Source organism: Mustela nivalis, assembly GCF_964662115.1.
Source record: "Mustela nivalis genome assembly, chromosome: 7".
Taxonomy (NCBI): Eukaryota; Metazoa; Chordata; class Mammalia; order Carnivora; family Mustelidae; genus Mustela; species Mustela nivalis.
In genome coordinates, this window is record NC_139026.1 from 367759 (window position 1) to 381530 (window position 13772).

At 62.2% G+C, this 13772-nt stretch overlaps 2 protein-coding genes across 13 annotated transcripts in view; both read left to right on the forward strand.

Annotated features, from left to right (window-relative positions):
- The first annotated feature begins 628 nt into the window (after positions 1–628).
- HDAC10 (histone deacetylase 10) lies at positions 629–6628 on the forward strand. 7 transcript variants are annotated; one of them, XM_082739439.1, is made up of 20 exons: positions 631–1649; positions 1720–1854; positions 2104–2200; positions 2416–2513; positions 2605–2709; positions 2869–2937; positions 3043–3169; positions 3353–3418; positions 3604–3663; positions 3741–3830; positions 3982–4088; positions 4160–4227; positions 4336–4561; positions 4668–4752; positions 5079–5164; positions 5309–5365; positions 5531–5609; positions 5770–5952; positions 6040–6199; positions 6358–6628. In XM_082739439.1, exons 1-20 carry the CDS (start codon positions 1591–1593, stop codon positions 6375–6377), a joined length of 1977 nt encoding a protein of 658 aa, XP_082595565.1. In that variant the 5' UTR covers positions 631–1590; the 3' UTR covers positions 6378–6628. The 7 variants fall into 7 exon arrangements, with proteins under 7 accessions (XP_082595566.1, XP_082595564.1, XP_082595565.1 ...); XM_082739437.1 differs by having other exon boundaries at positions 632–1649; positions 4297–4561; XM_082739440.1 differs by lacking the exon at positions 3982–4088 and having other exon boundaries at positions 629–1649; positions 3261–3418.
- Positions 6629–11959: 5331 nt separating this feature from the next.
- TUBGCP6 (tubulin gamma complex component 6) overlaps positions 11960–13772 on the forward strand; it is a 29132-nt gene continuing 27319 nt past the window's right edge. For all 6 annotated transcript variants that reach the window (XR_014313941.1, XM_082739412.1, XM_082739413.1 and 3 more), the window contains exon 1: positions 11960–13146. Coding sequence is in view for 5 of the 6 variants with exons in the window: in XM_082739412.1 (XP_082595538.1) it covers positions 12406–13146 (741 nt within the window). In the remaining variant the exon portion in view is untranslated. The remainder of the gene's footprint in view (positions 13147–13772) is intronic.

The following is a 13772-nucleotide window of genomic DNA, read 5'->3' on the forward strand; positions in this document are numbered from 1 at the left end:
CCGCCTTCCTCTAATGGCTCAGATTCGGGAGCCAGACGCCAGGCACGGCCTGATGAGGACGGGGTTAGGCTCCGACCTGGGGCTCAGTCCCAGCTGTCTGGGCTCCCTGTGCTCTCAAAGCCAGGCTCCTAGCGAGGAGGGGTCCCGCTTGGCGCTTTGAGACTCCTGTGGCACCCCAGCGCCCTTAGCGAGCCCTCTGCCAGCCAATGGACGTCGCGGAGAGCGGACAGCGGGGTCAGGGGCCCCTCCGGGGCTCCAGCGTCTGCCCTGGCTCCTCCCACCTGTCCGACGGCGGAGGCGCGAAAGCGGGGCCAGGCCATCCCCCTTCTTCCGGCCTGGAGCTCGGCCGCACACGCGAACCGCTGGCCCAGTCAAGTATGGTCAGACAAGTTGCCAAAGTGGACACGGGCTTCCTCCGCTCCGGGCTCTGCGACGGTCGCCGCCAGGAACGCCCCGCCCCGGGAGATCCTGGGGGGGAGGGGGCGCCCCGGGCCCCGCCCTAGAGCCACGTGACTCAGGATGGCCGCTCAGTGTGCGCCACTGCGCAGCCGCCGTGATTGGCGCAGGGGGGGGCACCGGACCCAGAGAGCCCGTCGGGGTCCTCCCAGAGCCCCGGTGGCGGGTGCCTGGGCCGGGAGCGTGGGGGCCCCCGCGGGGTCGCGCGCCGCGGTGGGGCAGGGCCCTCCCGGGGCCGCCGTCGGGGTCGTTCCGGCACTCTGGGGAGCCGAGGACGGGATTGGTGTCGCCCCCGCCTCAGGGGCCCCACTTCCAATACCCCCGGGCCTCAGGACGCGCGCTCCCGGCCCCGCCTTCTAGAAGCCCGCCCTCCCCCGCGCGCGGCCTCCCGAGGCCCCGCCCCCGGAACCCGCCTCGAGGCCCCGAGGCCCCGCCCCCACGAGGCCCGCAGAGCCGCGGGGTCTCCGGCCGGCGGCTCCCGCGTGCGCGTTCTGCCCCGCGGGCGGGCTTTGGGGCTCCGTCTGCGCCGCCCCCGGTGCCGGCCTCGTGCTCTCGTCGCCTCCTTCCTCCCCCGCCCGCACCTCCCTCCGCTCGGCCTCCCGCCTGCCTCGCCCCGGCTCGCCGCTGCGCCTCCAGCCCTGGCGAGGAGGGGCCCCTGCGCGGCGCCGGACGGGACGGGCTGCGGAAGTGTCTGACGCCTTGGCCCGCGCGGTCCGCGAGGGTCGGGTGACCTTTGGGGCGGACGGGGACACTCCGTGGTGCCGCCGTGACGGCCCGCGGGGCGCCCCTCCCTCCCGCCCCTTAGCGTAGCCGCGTCCGGCTCGGGGCTGCCGCGGGAGGTGGAGCCGCGGCCCCGGGCGTCAGGCCCGCCCCGCTCCGGTCAGGCCGCGGGGTTTTGGGCGGCGGGGGCAGGACCGTGCCGGGTCCGAGTCTCAAGAGGCCGGAAACCTGTGCCCGGGAGCCACCCCGCGGACTCCGACTGCGGCCGGCGGCTCGTGCGGTGCCTGGGTTCTGCGCGTTTGTGCCCCGGCTCCGCGAGCGCCGCCCCACTTGTGTCCCGGGGGTGAGCGGCTCCCCGGGGCTGCCCGCAGGGAACGGGCGGTGCGCTCACCTGCTTCCCGGGGCGGCTGGACCATGAGGACGGCGCTCGTGTACCACGAGGAAATGACAGCCGCGCGGCTGCTCTGGGACGAGTAAGTGTGAGCTTACACTTCAGGGAGCATGGGGAGGGGGCTCTGGTCGCTGAGCTCGGTGTCCACGCAGCCCCGAGTGTGAGATCGAGCGTCCTGAGCGCCTGACCGCCGCCGTGGAGCGTCTGCAACAGGGTGGCCTGGAGCAAAGGTGTCTACAATTGGCAGCTCGAGAGGCCTCAGAGGCGGAGCTGGGCCTGGTGCACAGGTCAGACCCCCCCCCCCCCCCCCCCCCCCGCGGAGCCACGCACCACAGAGGCCACCGCCTGGGACGTGCAAACGCCCAGCCCGCCCGGGTCTTGAAAACAGAGCTCCCCTCTCTGCCTCAGTTTCACTACTGGGTGGATGGGGGAGGGAACAGTGAGGAGGGCGGTCCCACCGGGGTCCAACTCCTCCCTCTCCTCCCCTCCCTGCTGGGTTGGGGGTGACCTAGTCCTGACTGCCTGCCCCTCTGCAGCCCAGAGTATGTGTCCCTGATGCGAGGAACCCAGGCCTTGAGCACCGAGGAACTACAGGCGCTGTCTGGACAGTACGATGCTGTGTACTTCCACCCGGTGCGGCTCTGGGAACATTCCCCCCCCCTCCCCAATGCACGTCTGCCTTTCTGTGCCTGTTTTATCTCCGGGGCCCCCCCAACGTTCAGGAATGTGCAAATGGCCTGCGTACCCTACTGGCAGCAGCTGCTGGGACCCGCACTGGGCAACAGCCAGGGTAGAGCCTGTGGTGTAGACGGCAGGGGCTCATGGGCACCCCCACCCCCACCCCGCAGAGTACCTTCCACTGCGCCCGGTTGGCCGCGGGAGCTGCGCTGCAGCTGGTGGATGCTGTGCTGACCGGAACTGCACACAATGGGCTCGCCCTGGTGAGGTGAGGGCTGTCCCCTTCCTGGGCTGCTCCTACCTGTGGGTGGCCCTGGGAGGGCACAGGATGAGCCCAATGGGTCAATCTTCACCCGCAGACCTCCCGGGCACCACAGCCAGAGGGCTGCTGCCAATGGATTTTGTGTGTTCAACAACGTGGCCATAGCAGCCAGATATGCCCAGAAGCGGCACGGTGTGCACAGGTGTGTCGGGGTGGCTGTGGGGTGGGGGCTGCGCCGGATGGAAAGTGGTGGGGTAGGCTGCTCCGAGACCCCATGTGGTGCTCTCCCGTGCAGGGGTGGGCTCCTCGCCCCCAGGTCGGAGGCCCAGCCCCTCAGTGGCCTGTGTACTCCCTATCCCAGGATCCTCATTGTCGACTGGGACGTCCACCACGGTCAGGGCATCCAGTATATCTTCGAGGACGACCCCAGGTGAGCTGGGGTCACCGGCCTTCCCTGCCACCCCTGGCTGGGAGCCATGGGGCTGAGGTCCTGACCTTTGAGCTCCAACTTCTGACCTGGGCTGACTGTCCACAGTGTTCTTTATTTCTCCTGGCACCGCTATGAGCACGGTCGCTTTTGGCCTTATCTTCGGGAGTCAGATGCAGACGCTGTTGGGCTAGGGCCAGGCCGAGGCTTCACTGTCAACCTGCCCTGGAACCAGGTGACCACCCCTCCCCCCAGCCCTGCCCCCAGGCCTTCCCCCTGCCCCACAGCCCCAGGTCTCCCGAACGTAGTCCAGGGCATCCTTCCAGGGTCACCCCCTGATCTTGGGCCCCAGGAGTGAAGACCCCAGAGCCTCCCACCCCCCATCCAAGTGCCCAGCTCTGATGCTCAGTGGCCGCAGGTTGGGATGGGCAATGCGGATTACATGGCCGCCTTCCTGCACGTGCTGCTCCCTGTGGCCTTTGAGGTAACTGCATGGGGGCCAGGCACGGGGTTGGTGGGGGGAGTGTGGGAGGGGGATTCTGTGCTCGGAGCCCCCCCCTTCTCTGGAGCAGAACAGAGCCCCGTGGGTGGGGGCCACTCTCTGGAGGGGCCTCCTTCACCCCCGCTCCAGGCTCTGTCTTGCCTGTCCTCACCTGGCCCTGTCCACAGTTTGACCCTGAGCTGGTGCTCGTCTCAGCAGGCTTTGACTCGGCGATTGGGGATCCCGAGGTGAGGTCTGGGCCTGGCTGGGGAGGGCGTCTGGGGTCTTGGGGGCCTGGCCCCCTCACATGGGGCTCTGGTTCCAGGGGCAGATGCAGGCCACTCCTGAGTGCTTCGCCCACCTCACGCAGCTGCTGCAAGTGCTGGCCGGCGGCCGGGTCTGTGCTGTGCTGGAGGTGACTGGCGGCGAGGGGGGCTCACTGGCTAGGTGTCAAGGTGCAGTCAGAGGGGGCCTGCTGTACGCGGCGGGGCGTCCTGCTTGGGCTGGTGGTGCCCCGGTCCGCTCACAGCCCTGTCCAGTCGTGTCTGTTTCCTCCCTGCTCCCAGGGAGGCTACCACCTGGAGTCGCTGTCTCAGTCCGTGTGCATGGTGGTGAAGGCGCTGCTGGGTGACCCTGCCCCGCCCCTGTTGGGGCCCATGGTGCCTCAGCACAGGTACAGGGCAGGAGGCTGGGCAGGGCTGGGGGTTCGTGGCCAGGCCTGACTGCTCCTGCTTCTCCCCATAGTGCCCTGGAGTCCATCCAGAGCGTCCGGGCAGCCCAGGCCCCTCACTGGACCAGCCTTTGGCAGCAAGGTCAGTGTGGCCCAAGCTGGGAGTGGGGTTGCTCCCACACAGTGGCTTTGACTCTGAACCACTCCCTAGGGTCGACACCCACACTGAGTCTCAGCACGTGCTCCCCAGAGAGGAGACCCTCCCCTGTGTCGCCTGGGGGACCCAAATGCAAGGCAACGGAGGCCCAGACTTCGGCTGTTCTGAGTTCACTCCTGGACCGGCTGCACCTCTGCGCCACACCCCCTGTCCGCACGGCTATTGCCCTGACTGCGCCGGCTGCTGCCATGGTCCTGCCCCCCGACATCCTCCGTCAGGAGGAGTCAGCCCCAAGGGAGGAGACACAGGCCTGGGCCAGGTGGGCAGAGCAGGCAGGCCTGGGGAGAAGGGTGGGGCTGTGTGTACATGGGCGCCATGGTATCTGTGTCACTTCCTGTCCACGTGTCCCTCTGGTTTCCCGCCAGGCTGCACGAGGCCCTGACCCAGGACACGGCTTTCACTGCACTTGGGAAGGTCCTGCATCTGTTGAATGGGATCCTGGATGGACAGGTGGGGGCTCCTGGGATGGGTCGAGGGCGGCCATGGAGCTGGGGGCAGGGCCCCTATCCGGGGAGGGCTGGATGGTGCAGAACCACATGGATCCTTTCTAGAACTACCCTTAGGGACGAGGTCACAAGTTCAGGGTCACTCAGTGTCCTCAACTACATGCTCTCCGACAGTAAGGGGAAGGCGGTGATTTAAAGTACAGTTTTAGCACCTTATTTCCAGAAGTGCAGCGGTCTGAGCTCAGGTCGCACAGACGGCAGCTCTGTAGACAGGGACTAAGAACAGGGGCAGATGTGACTCTGTGCCTGGCTGGGGGCTGCCCTCGACAGGTGAGCAGCGGCATCGCGACAACCCCAGCGGCAGCCTCCACTCTGGAGGTCGTCCTTCGACAGGTCTTGTCCCACGGAGCCCAGAGGTAAGCCTTCAGGGCATGGCCCGTGGGCACCCCATGCCTTCGCGGGGCCACACCTTTCCTGTTTCCCACCCTGTGAGGAGGGCTCTGGAAATGGATTCCTGGCTGGGTGAGTGCAGCCTGTCCTGGGGCCACCTTCTCTTCTAGGGTGTTCTGTGTGGCTTTGGGACAGCTGGATTGGCCCCCAGACCTTGCCAATGATGGGTAGGACGCTCAGGTTGTATGTGCGTCTGGTCCTGTGTGTGGGTGGGCACGCCATCCTGGGTTCCCACGGTGGAGGGTAGGCAGGGCCTCCGCTTCTGCTGTCTGGGCTCTGGAGGGTAAGCCGCAGCTCACACCTGTGCACGTGTGCTCACCCTTCCCTGGAAGGAGGACCCTGTGGCTGAACATCAGAGGCAAAGAAGCGGCTGCCCTGTCCACGCTCCACGTGTCTGTGCCGCTGTCAGGGGTGAGCGGTGGGGTGATGGGCAGGGCAGCTGCCGCTCATCGGCGTCCTCAGGGGTCCAGTTTCTGGCCTTCACCTGTCCTGCGTGGCTTCCTGTTGGGACTGTGGGCGGTGGGGTGATCGCTGGCTGAGGGGCTGGGCCGTGCTGCTGTCCTTCCCGCAGACGACGGGTGGGTTCTTGAGCTGCATCCTGGCGCTTGTGCTGCCCCTGGCCTATGGCTTCCAGCCTGATCTGGTACTGGTGGCGCTTGGACCAGCCCATGGCCTCCAGGACCCCCAAGCTGCACTCCTGGCTGCACTTCTACGGGGACCAGCGGGGGGCCGAGTCTTGGTCCTCGTGGAGCAGGTGAGTTGGGCAGGGTGGACGTGCTGTTGGGGGGTGGGGTGGGGAGAGACCAGTGACTTGCTGCTTCTACCTCTGCTCCTGGCCCAGGAGTCCACATGCCAGCTTGTGGGAGTCCTGGCCCGGGTGTTGCATGGAGAACCCCCCCCGAGCCTGGGTCCCTTCTCCGTGGCCTCCCCAGACGACGTGCAGGCCCTGGTGCACTTGAGAGGGCAGCTGGAAGCACAGTGGGAGATGCTGCAGGTGGCTGGTAAGGCTGGGGGGCAGGGCTGAGGCTGGACGCAGGGAGTGCAGGGGGACAGTCCTGCCATAGAGATCTGGGGAGAGAGGAGCTCTTGTCCTGGGGACTGAGGTGCCGTCCTGAACCTGCTCGTCGCGGTGACAGCGTGATTGTACTCTTCTTCCCAGCTCCTTCTGGAGTGCCGTGAGCTGGTAGCTCGAAGTCCACCAGAGAGGAAGTCTTCCCATCCAGGAGATGCAAACATTCGCCAGTACACCACGGCTGGAGGCCTTTGTGTGGAGGGCCAGGCCATGGAGCTGTGGAGAGTGCTGGCTCGGGGGCACTCTGTCCACGGCAGGGACCTGGAACCTCCTCCAGGGGCCCACCTCTTCACAGGTGGCCCCATCCTCACGTCCTACGCTTCTCTGAACCTTAAAAATAAAAGTTGTTTTACCAGCAGGAATGGGTTTATTCAGGAATAGCAGAGAATTGCAATTTGGGACAAGACTATGGCAAAACCATAGGCAAGTTCAATAAGTGAAAAGGAACGTCATTTTATGGAGAAGTAGGACGCTGGGGGGTTGCTTCTGAATGAGCGTCCACTGGAGAAGAGCCAGAGGTCAGGATGGTGATGATTTTCTGCACTTGATCTTAGCCAAAAGGCCGAGAAGCGATGGTGGTGATGATTTTCTGATGATTCTCTGCCGGTGGTTCTTCTGGTGGCCCTTCCTGTAGTCGCGTGGGGAGGCACCGCCGCTCCTCCAGCCTCCCCGTCTAGCACCCAGGCACACTTCAGAAAGTTTCCCTTTATTAATTTCCACATTTCCCCCCTTTTGATCAAGACCTTTCTTTCTTCGAAAGCATCACTGATCAAGAGTCAGGTTTTCCGTGTTGTTTAGGGTTGTTGTCTGTTGGTGCCAGGAAGGACTTTTCTGCCTGTCCGGTCCTACATCGGAGGGAAGATGTGTGCCAGTTGGAAACCACCTGAGGGCACATCTGAGTCAGGTGGGCGGTCAGGAGGGAGAAAGGCCAGGTACCTCCCGTCTAAAGTCTACATCTTCTCAAGGTTGCAAATATCATTTCCTTAGTGAGCACATGGGTTTTATAAAAGTTCTTTGACAGTTAACAAAATACGAAACTTAAAATAGCTACTCGAAACAGAAGAAGTGACATAACAGTCCCAAACTGTGTGAGGGTTCTAACCGACACCGTAGGTCTGTAGTCGCCAACTGAAGGTAGGTATTGGCACTTACTTCAATTTAGGGGAGAAAGTTCTTCCTGGGGCAGGGGTGGGGGGGGCGCAAGGTGGGCACTGAGAGAACACGGGACAACAGTTAGCTAAGTGTGTTGGGGAAAAACGAAGCAACAGCTTAACAAAAATAGCAAAACCTCAAAGATGCACTGAAACCGTACCGTTCTCTCGAAGAGCTGGAAACAACCCTCATCCGTAATACAGCCTGCGCGGTGCAAATTCACAGACTGAATTTGGGTAAGAATCCAGAGTAAGAGATCAGGTCAGGTGAAAGAGGGACTTTTGTGAACACGAACCTTCTTCCCCTTCAAAACAAGTGAGCGGAAAATCCATTTGTCCCGGCATCATGGTGCAGCTGCTCCCGCAGGGCCATAAACAAAAGGTTCCCCCGTCCCTGGGGTTTCGGAGACCCCCGCAGGGCACTGTCTTCCCCCAAAGGAAGGGAAAGGAGGAGACGGTGCACGGGCCTGCTCTGCACATCTCAGGAAAGCTGTTTCAGCGCGGAGGTCTTCACTTGTAGGTCGCCGGCTGGTGTGCGGGTCTCGTCAGGCTTGGGGCCTCTCCACTCGTCCGGTGGATCGGAGTATCTGACCTGGAGTTGGGAGGCACAAGGGCTGGTTAACAGATCCTGAGAGGGGCCTTCCTGGCAAGGTTGAAGCGTCTTTCTGGAGGTGTCTTTTCCGATAAACGCTATGTCCAGGCCGCAAGATGTGGCGCCTCAGGCCATCTCCATCTCCCAGGAACTCCCTGTGCACACTGTTCTCTTGAAGCGTGGCTACTTTTTAAAACACTTTTTTTTAAAGATTCATTTGAGAGAGAGTGGCGGGGGGAGGGGCAGAGGGAGAGAATCTCCAAGCTAACTTCCCCTGAGCTCCCCCACCCCGCTGCAGGGCTCGACCTCCCCACCAAAGAGACCACCTGAGCCGACACCAGGTTGGACGCTCAACCCATTGAGTCACCCAGGCACCACCAAAGCATGGTTACTTTTTAAAGGTTTTATTTATTTATTTGCAAGAGAGAGAGAACGTACAAGCAGGGAGAGAGGCAGGCAGATGGAGAAGCAGGCTCTCTGTGGAGCAGACAGCCCAACGCCGAACTTGATCCCAGGACCCTGGGATCACGACCTGGGTGGAAGGCAGATGCTCACCCAACTGAGCCCCCCAGGCGTCCCGCATGGCTACTTTCAATAGAAGAAATTAGACCCAAAGAACAATATGGAAGTGGATGTCCTTTCATTAACTTGGGTCAGAGGCGGCAGGGGCCCAGAGCATCGGACGTCCTGGAAATCTCCACGGGTTGGAGTCTGGCAATTCCCCAGGGGTGGATCTGAGGGTTAGAAGGACCAGCCGCAATGCTCTGGGCCCAGGTATTTGGAAGGTGTATGGACTTTGCCAGTTGAGGCTCACCAGTGCTGGTGGTGTGTGTGACTGGCTCGGGGACTGACGGGGGTGTGGGGGAGGACAGCGAAGGGCAGGCCTGCTGAAGCACCCAGCCAGCAAGAGTTCTCCGACCTCGAGGAAGTTTGAGGGGTTCCCTGGGTAGGGACAATCTTTCCTAACAGAATTTTAGTCACAGCAGCAGCACTGGCCTGTCCAGAAGAAAAAGCTTCAGTCGTGAGAAAACATAGGGGCTAGGAGCCATGGAAGCTGTAGGATCCCTTTGTGTGGACAGGTGGAGCAGAGGAGGGGCCCTTTCTGTGGCCTAATTATCTCAACGGTACTGGTTCGTGAACACTCCTTTTGTCAGTAGGCCAGTGGCTTAATGGTCTATGCATAGGCTGTGGTGAGTAGTGGGTATTTTAGGGTTTCTGGGAGGGCTGGTTTGTTAATTGGTCCAACCAGACTTCTTTTTTTATCAAACCAGCTATTACCAGATTTTCCTTTTTTGGGGCCAGTTTTTTGGATACCTCTGGTTGGTATTCCAAAATTATCATTTGGGAGAACGTTGCTTGGGACCATGACAGAACAGAGGCTTGGCTATTGGTTTTTTCTTTTCTTTCAATTTTCTTTTGAAGTCATCTCCACACCCAGCGTGGGGCTCGAACTCACAACCGGAGACCAAGAGTCCCACACTCCACTGGCCAAGCAGCATTTTGGCAGAAATATCAGCAGGATTATTACTCTGGCCTCCAGGGAGCGGAGTCCACAAGGCCCGGGAGCTTCAGCGAAACCCAGCTGAGGGCCGTCTTTCAGCGTATCCTTATTTCAGGTAAGGAAACTGTTGTTCTCATAATATTGCAAAGTCATGAGCTCCCCAAAGGCATCCTGACGACCGGTATAAATGTCTGTGGTTTTGTCCTTGGCCAAAATACAAGGATGGTTAGAGGGGACCCCGTGACCATTTCTGCAGGTGCCTAGCCAAGGAGGACATCCCAAGCTACAGGGTCTCGTTGTTGGCCCCAGTGCCTTACGGGGCCGTGATACTCCCTGTGTTGAACGCTCCAAGTCCTCCCCTTCGCCCTCATGTACAAAAAGGAAAAGAGGAAACCCACCATTAGGGTGTGTGGGACCAGGGGGCTTTATCAGGCTTTTCTTCAAAGTCCCCAAAACTATGTCTTTATGATCTTTCCAAATAATAGGGTTAGGTTTGCATTTTCAGCAAAGCACACAGGGGCTGAGCCCTAAGAGAGACGTATGGGACCCAGCTGTGACAGCAGCCAGCCAGTCCCAGGAAGCCTTGTAACTGGATCCAAATGTAGTCGTTCTGAAATGAGGCCCCATCAGTACTGTTACGGAGTTTGAGTAAACTGCAGCTTTCCTCCGGAGATTTTATGTCCTATTAAAGCTAAAATTTTTTTTTTTTAAAGATTTTATTTATTTATTTATTTGACAGAGATCACAAGTAGGCAGAGAGGCAGGCAGAGAGAGAGGAGGCAGCAGGCTCCCTGCTGAGCAGAGAGCCCGATGTGGGGCTCGATCCCAGGACCCTGGGATCAGGGCCTGAGCCAAAGGCAGAGGCTTTAACCCACTGAGCCACCCAGGCGCCCCTAAAGCTAAAAGTTTTAACAGGCGGATGCCGCCTCCTGCGCATGGAGAAAGGCAGAAAGTGCATCACGTGCGCGGTGTAACCAGGTGTTGTCTACAGAAAGCTTGGTACCTCGACTCAGCTTCTGAGGTTGTGAACAGTGAGAAGGGCTCCGGAACCCTGGGGCATTTCTGTCCAGCTGAAGGCCAAGCCATACTGGCCTAGCTCACCTACTGAAATCCTGGAAGATGCACCCCACAGGTCCCCTATGAGGAGTTCGCTGTGGGCGGGAGCGCATGTCCTAGCACCTGGGGTGGGAACTGCAGGGTGCTGCTTGGAGGACCTGGACAAAGCTCCATCCCCCCACAGGCTGTCTCGCAGGTCAAATGGGCGTTACAGGGACTAGTGCAGGGAATAACGAGGCTCTGAGCTTTGTAAGCCGGATGCCCTGAAGGGCTTCGTGGTTTCTAGAGTATTCTTTAATTCTGGGGAGAGGTCTTGAGGGTCTGTTTGCGACTTGATGGGAGGCTCATTGTCCATTCTGCGAAAATCAGCCAAGGACTTTGCCGATAACGAGCAGGGCAGCGGATCCAGGAGGAACAAGCGAGCAGTGTACCCGGACCGGGCCACGGCGCCGTCAGAGACAAGCACAGGAAAGATGCCGAGGGGCCGTGTACTGCCCCGGTCGGCCGCTTCGGGCGCAGTCAGTGCACTCAGTGAGCGAGGCCCACGAGCAGGCTCCGCGGGGTTAAAAACACAACCGGCTGCGTCTCAGGAAGGGGGTCCCCCGAAAGCACTGTGGTTTCGGGGCCCGCTTCTCAGCGGTGGTTCTCTAGAGCAGCGCAGGTCCGGCCGGGCAGTCCAGCTCTGAGAAGGGGACCTCGGCCAGGACAAGGCCTGGGGCGCCCGCACACCGCGCGCGCGGAGCTGGAAATCCGGGGGGAACTCACCCTCCAGCCCCGGGTCCGAGGCGGCAGCGGGCTCTGCGGGCTCCGGGCCGCCCGCACCTGTCCTCGCGGGCGCCCGCAGCCCGTGGGGGTCCGCGCCGGGGTCCACCGCAGGCCCGGCCAGCCACGGGGCCGGCACACGCGGTTCACTCGGGAGCAGGAGCCGTGCGGCCCGGGCCCAGCGAGCCGCGGCAGCGCCAGAGCAGGGAGCTGGGAGGTCCGGTCGGGGCAGAGAAGCGGGAGTCCAGGGCGCCCGGGGTTCTCCCTGCCGCAGCTGCAGGCCGGTGGGCTTCCCGGAGGAGACGCAGCGCACAGACCGCGGCACGCGCTCGGGCTGGGTCTGCGGCGGACGCGGCGATGACCGGGGTCCAGCTGCGGGCCCCGCTCCAGCCCCCACTCCTGGCGTGCGCGGTCCAGCCCAGCGAGCGCCCCCTCGGTCCGCTTTCACGCTCCCAAGCTCCGAAACCTCGCGAAACTGCGACCCGCACCCCCTCAGTCCAGCCCGCCGCGGGCCTCCGCTCCCCTCCGCGGCCCCGGCAGCCAAGCCGGAAGTGCCCTGCCCGCCGCCCCGCCCTTCCGATGACGCAATTCCGGCGCGACCGCTCTAGATATCCTAAGCGGTCGCGGGGGCAGTGACGCGGCGGGCGGAGATGGTGGTGGCGGGAGCGGGGGCTGCGTTCACGCTGCGGAGGGAGGCCTCGCCCCGGTACCTGCGCGCCGCCGCCCCCACACCGCCTCCCCCGGCGGCGCGAAGCCCGGGCGGTCCCTCTCGGGTCGCCGACAGAGCGTGCAGAGCGGGCCACGGCCGCTGAGTACGGCCCTCGCGGTCTCCTCGCGGTTGTCCCGCTCCGTGACCCCGGAACGGCGAAGGCCGGGGGCCGGGACAGGCGGCGAGCTGGCACGCTGCGGGCTGCTGCGGGCGGCGGGGCGGCGGGGCCGCCGGTGCTGAGCCTCCGGGTGCGGGTCTGGGGTCGCCCGGCTCTCAGCCCCGTGCGGTCCGCTCGCGCGTCTGCGTCCGCGAGGCCGCGGTGCCTCCCCGCCTGCTGGGGGCCGGGCGCTGAGAAGGGGTGGGCATGGCCAGCGTCCCGCAGCTGTTGGGCGACCTGTGCGAGGCCCTCCTGCCGGCCGCGAAGGCTCCCCTGGGCCAGCGCGGCGTGAGCCGGCAGAGGGCAAAGCAGAGCCTCAAGAGGGTGGCCTACAACGCCCTCTTCACGGGCCTTTTTCAAGACGAGACTCGGAGACTGCAGCCTGATCTCGCGAAGCTCCCGGTGAAGAACAAGGTCCTCATGCTGTCCTTCGACTTGAGAGTGGGCGGCCTGGGCCCCGAGGCCGACCGTCTGGAGGAGCTGGTGGAGGAGCTCCTCGCGGCCCCTCGCGGTCCGCTGCTGGAGGTGGGGTCTGTTTTGGACCTCCTGGTGCAGCTGGCAGGGAGCGGCCCCCCTCAAGTGCTGCGGCGCAAGAGGGACTACTTCTGGAACAACAGGCATGTGGGGCGAAATGTGCCCTACGGCGGCTACGACTGCTACGACCTGAGTGTGTGTGAGTTGGACGTCCAGTCTTTGATCTCCAGGGAGGAGTACTTATGTCAGGACATGATCCAGAAGGCGCTTCAGGTGATGGAGGCGGCCCCAGGCACCGGCCTGCCCACCACGGGGCTCTTCTCCTATGGGGATCCTTGCAGTGACAGGTTTGAGAGAGACACCCGGGTCTCGCTCTTCGGCGCCCTTGTGCACAGCCGCACATACGACATGGACGTGCGGCTGGACCTGCCCCCGGTGCCGGACAGTGCGGACCTCTTTGGACTGGCCATTAAGGTAGAGTGTGTGCTTTCCTGCGTCCGGCTCCTCCGCAGCTGGAAATGCCTCCTTTGACCTCCCCTTGGTCATGCTAAACGTAGGGTAACACTCGAGTCCCTGTCACTTGGTGGCCGAGCTGTGGCGAGGCAGGGCTGCTGGCCTGGGCTTCACCTGGGTGGGCGGGGCCCCGCTGCAGCGCCTGCAGACTCTGCTCTCTAGGGTTGCTGTTTACATTTGATTGCAAGGAAGTGGCCACCCACAGCGGAGCCCTCCTACTGTGTGCGCGGTACTGTGTCCTTCCTCCACCTGTAGCGTGGGGTATTTCCTACCTTAGTAAATCACTGTGGGTCTTTGTGTTTTGCGGCTTTATAAATGTTGCTGAAACATTTCAGTGCTATCATTACTCATTTATTCCCTTACTATGAAAAATTCTCGCTATAACACACTAAATTTTTCTGTTTACTGTGATTTTTTAATTTTATTTTTTTTTTAATTTTTAAAGAATTTAAAGAATTTACTTACTTATCTGAGAGAGAACGCACACGAGCATGGGGCAGTGGCAGGCAGTGGGAGAAGCAGGCTCCATGCTGAGCAGGGAGCCCCACGTGGGCTCCATCCCAGGACCCTGGGGAGTTCGGCAGATG

What these genes read in the sequence shown, in the direction of transcription:
- HDAC10 (XM_082739437.1), top strand. Translation starts at nt 1,591, where the DNA reads ATGAGGACGGCGCTCGTGTACCACGAGGAAATGACAGCCGCGCGGCTG. An exon ending in CCCATGGTGCCTCAGCACAG is followed by an intron (nt 4,089 to 4,159) that starts GTACAGGGCAGG and finishes TTCTCCCCATAG; the next exon opens with TGCCCTGGAGTCCATCCAGA. An exon ending in TTGTCCCACGGAGCCCAGAG is followed by an intron (nt 5,165 to 5,308) that starts GTAAGCCTTCAG and finishes CTTCTCTTCTAG; the next exon opens with GGTGTTCTGTGTGGCTTTGG.